Genomic DNA, 5,000 nt, shown 5'->3' on the forward strand with positions numbered 1-5,000 from the left:
ATGTGGGTTTGTAGGAGACATAATGTGGGTTTGTAGGAGACATAATGTGGGTTTGTAGAAGACATGTGGGTTTGTAGGAGACATAATGTGGGTTTGTAGGAGACATAATGTGGGTTTGTAGGAGACATAGTGTGGGTTTGTAGGAGACATAGTGTGGGTTTGTAGGAGACATAACGTGGGTTTGTAGGAGACATAGTGTGGGTTTGTAGGAGACATAACGTGAGTTTGTAGGAGACATAGTGTGGGTTTGTAGGAGACATAATGTGGGTTTGTAGGAGACATAGTGTGGGTTTGTAGGAGACATAATGTGGGTTTGTAGGAGACATAATGTGGGTTTGTAGGAGACATAGTGTGGGTTTGTAGGAGACATAATGTGGGTTTGTAGGAGACATAATGTGGGTTTGTAGGAGACATAGTGTGGGTTTGTAGGAGACATAATGTGGGTTTGTAGGAGACATAATGTGGGTTTGTAGGAGACAATTGTCACGCCCTGACCTTAGAGATCCTTTTTATGTCTCTGTTTTGGTTTGGTCAGGGCGTGAGTTGGGGTGGGCATTCTATGTTTTGTGTTTCTATGATTTTCTATTTCTAGGTTTTGGCCGGGTATGGTTCTCAATCAGGGACAGCTGTCTATCGTTGTCTCTGATTGGGAACCATACTTAGGTAGCTCTTTTTTCCACCTGTGTTTGTGGGAAGTCGACTTTGTTTAGGGCACATAGCCTTTGAGTTTCACGGTTTGGTTTTGTAGTGTTTATTGTTTTGTTCGGCGTCATTTTGCTTTAATAAAGAAAATGTACGCTCACCACGCTGCACCTTGGTCCTCTCCTTTCGACAGCCGTGACAACAATGTGTCGACTTAGTGGACTAATCAAATAAACACACCACATTTGGGATGATTTCCTACGTTGTATGATTTTTTTGTTCTGGTAGAATTGTGTATTTCAATAGTGTCCACGTATTGAGCTTTAGGGTACAACTGACTTTGAATACGTTTAGCTATTCATACTACCAGCTGGCAGCAAACCAGAACAAAAGGTGGTTGTCTGCTTGGAACAGAGTCTGTTTTTAAAGGATCAATTAGTCAATACTAAAACACTAGGGTTGGTTTTACTCAAAGCAAGAAAAAATACTGTTGAAAGATGTCTCATAAACTGACCCGATGTCTCATAAACTGACCCTGTGTCTCATAAGCTGATCCTGTGTTTCACAAGCTGACCCTGTGTTTCACAAGCTGACCCTGTGTCTCACAAGCTGACCCTATGTCTCATAAACTGACCCTATGTCTCATAAACTGACCCTGTGTCTCACAAGCTGACCCTATGTCTCATAAACTGACCCTATGTCTCATAAACTGACCCTGTGTCTCATAAACTGACCCTATGTCTCATAAACTGACCCTATGTCTCATAAACTGACCCTATGTCTCATAAACTGACCCTATGTCTCATAAACTGACCATATGTCTCATAAGCTGACCCTGTGTCTCATAAACTGACCCGTTGTCTCATAAACTGACCCTGTGTCTCATAAGCTGACCCTATGTCTCATAAACTGACCCTGTGTCTCATAAGCTGACCCTGTCTCATAAACTGACCCTATGTCTCATAAACTGACCCTATGTCTCATAAACTGACCCTATGGCTCATAAACTGACCCTGTGTCTCATAAACTGACCCTATGTCTCATAAACTGACCCTATGTCTCATAAGCTGACCCTGTCTCATAAACTACCCTATGTCTCATAAACTGACCCTATGTCTCATAAACTGACCCTATGTCTCATAAACTGACCCTGTGTCTCATAAGCTGACCCTATGTCTCATAAACTGACCCTGTGTCTCATAAGCTGACCCTGTCTCATAAACTGACCCTATGTCTCATAAGCTGACCCTATGTCTCATAAACTGACCCTATGGCTCATAAACTGACCATATATCTCATAAACTGACCCTGTGTCTCATAAACTGACCCTATGTCTCATAAACTGACCATATGTCTCATAAGCTGACCCTGTGTCTCATAAACTGACCCTATGTCTCATAAGCTGACCCTATGTCTCATAAACTGACCATATGTCTCATAAACTGACCCTGTGTCTCATAAACTGACCCTATGTCTCATAAACTGACCATATATCTCATAAACTGACCCTGTGTCTCATAAACTGACCCTATGTCTCATAAACTGACCCTGTGTCTCATAAGCTGACCCTATGTCTCATAAGCTGACCCTATGTCTCATAAACTGACCCTGTGTCTCATAAGCTGACCCTGTCTCATAAACTGACCCTGTGTCTCATAAGCTGACCCTATGTCTCATAAACTGACCCTATGTCTCATAAGCTGACCCTGTCTCATAAACTGACCCTATGTCTCATAAGCTGACCCTATGTCTCATAAACTGACCCTATGTCTCATAAACTGACCCTATGGCTCATAAACTGACCCGTTGTCTCATAAACTGACCCTATGTCTCATAAACTGACCCTATGTCTCATAAACTGACCCTATGTCTCATAAACTGACCCTATGTCTCATAAGCTGACCCTGTCTCATAAACTGACCCTATGTCTCATAAGCTGACCCTATGTCTCATAAACTGACCCTATGTCTCATAAACTGACCCTATGGCTCATAAACTGACCCGTTGTCTCATAAACTGACCCTATGGCTCATAAACTGACCTTATGGCTCATAAACTGACCCTGTGTCTCATAAACTGACCCTGTGTCTCATAAACTGACCTTATGGCTCATAAACTGACCCTATATCAGGTCACGTGGTCAGGAAAACTCCTGGATTTAGGCCTACCAAAAGGTAATGGGAGCGATTTGAGCTGTTTACCTCTTGGTTGCTGTTGCAGCAGCATCCTTCCTGGAGCTGGAGAGGGACGGTAGCGTGCCGCCACTTTTCTTTGGTAGGACAGTGCCGTTGTTGACCATGGGCCTTAGAGGGAGGGCAGCCATCATGGGTCTGGCTGTAAAACAAACACACACAGTAGCACAGAGTAAGTGGGGCTTTGCATTGAACCAGCTGCAACTGATGATCTGCCCTGAACCAGCTACAACATACAGAAAATACCCACTACTCATGGGGACTAGCTGTTGGGAACTGTCATAGTCAGGTGTGAAGTGAACGAACCAGAAATGAGATTGTGACAACAATGTAAAGGCAATCATTTATAGGAAAGGTTGAATACAATGCTTTGGAAACATCCCAGCGTTGTCATTAAATCTGATGACATTACAACCAGAAACTGATTGAAATTATGTAATTATAACATCATTTTAACCGGTTTTGCCAAGTTTTCCCCACTGGAATTGATCACAAGGAAGCATATCCAATACTAGACACTTCCACTGGTCTTCTGACTCTCATTTTGAATGCAGATGGAAGTCAATAAACGGCCCTCGACAAGAGATGTACAACTAAAAGGCTGATGGACAATTGATGGGACTAAGCTGGGTCATGGGATGACGTACTGAACGTGGAAGAGATGTTTAACTCTTGAACCTGATTAGAACTTAGCAGAAGAGTGTGTGAGTATGTCTTTACTGGTTCTAGTCCAACAAAGACTGATGATGATAATGGAAGAAAAGCCCACGCAGGGTTAGGGTTATATGTAATATATACAGTATGCTTCTCCAAACACACCAAGACAGTTGTGAAGAAGGCACGACAAAGCCTATTCCCCCTCAGGAAACTAAAAAGATTTGGCATGGGTCCTGAGATCCTCAAAAGGTTCTACAGCTGAAACATCGAGAGCATCCTGACTGGTTGCATCACTACCTGGTACGGCAATTGCTCGGCCTCTGACCGCAAGGCAGTACAGAGGGTAGTGCGTACGGCCCAGTACGTCACTGGGGCTAGGTTCCTGCCATCCAGGACCTCTACACCAGGCGGTGTCAGAGGAAGGCCTTAAGAATTGTCAAAAACCCCAGCCACCCCAGTCATAGACTGTTCTCTCTGCTACCGCATGGCAAGCGGTACCGGAGTGCCAAGTCTAGGACAAAAAGGCTTCTCAACAGTTTTTTAACCCCCAAGCCATAAGACTCCTGAACAAGTAATCAAATGGCTACCCGGACGAATTGGATTGTGTGCCCCCCCCCACCCCTCGTTTTACGCTGCTGCTACTCTCTGTTTATCATTTATGCATAGTCACTTTAATTATACATTCATGTACATACTACCTCAATTGGGCCGACCAACCAGTGCTCCCGCACATTGGCTAATTGGGCTATCTGCATTGTGTCCCGCCACCCACCACCCGCCAACCCCTCTTTTACTCTACTGCTACTCTCTGTTCATCATATATGCATAGTCACTTTAACCATATCTACATGTACATACTACATCAATCAGCCTGACTAACCGGTGTCTGTATGTAGCCTCGCTACTTTTATAGCCTCGCTACTGTATATAGCCTGTCTTTTTACTGTTGTTTTATTTCTTTACCTACCTATTGTTCACCTAATACTTTTTTTGCACTATTGGTTAGAGCCTGTAAGTAAGCATTTCACTGTAAGATCTACACCTGTTGTATTCAGCGCACGTGACAAATAAACTTTGATTTGATTTGATCTAGTTCTGCATTTACATTTACAACATTTTGGCTGAAACAGCCTTCACCCTCAGCCTTCATCCTGACCGGTTGCATCATCCCCTGGTATGGCAACTACTCGGCCTCCGACCGCAAGGCACTAGAGAGGGTAGTGCGTACGGCCCAGTACATCACTGGGGCCAAGCTTTCTGCCATCCAGGACCTCTATACTAGGCGGTGTCAGAGGAAGGCCCTAAAAATTGTCAAAGACTCCAGTCACCCAAATCATAGACTGCTGTCTCTGTTACCGCACGTCAAGCGGTACCAGAGCGTCAAGTCTAAGTCCAATAGGCTCCTTAACAGCTTTTTACCCCAAGCCATAAGACTGCTGAACAAATAATAAAATGGCCACCCAGACTATTTGCATTGATCCCCTGCTGCTACTCGCTGTTTATTATCTA

General features: G+C 43.9%; 1 protein-coding gene across 6 annotated transcripts in view; it reads right to left on the reverse strand.

Moving 5' to 3' along the window:
- LOC139553921 (echinoderm microtubule-associated protein-like 1) overlaps nt 1–5,000 on the reverse strand; it is an 85,239-nt gene that overhangs the window by 29,013 nt on the left and 51,226 nt on the right. For all 6 annotated transcript variants that reach the window (XM_071366703.1, XM_071366701.1, XM_071366702.1 and 3 more), the window contains one exon: nt 2,844–2,976. In XM_071366703.1, coding sequence (XP_071222804.1) covers nt 2,844–2,976 — 133 coding nt within the window. The remainder of the gene's footprint in view (nt 1–2,843; nt 2,977–5,000) is intronic.

This window comes from Salvelinus alpinus, chromosome 25, assembly GCF_045679555.1.
Source record: "Salvelinus alpinus chromosome 25, SLU_Salpinus.1, whole genome shotgun sequence".
In the NCBI taxonomy this organism is placed as follows: domain Eukaryota; kingdom Metazoa; phylum Chordata; class Actinopteri; order Salmoniformes; family Salmonidae; genus Salvelinus; species Salvelinus alpinus.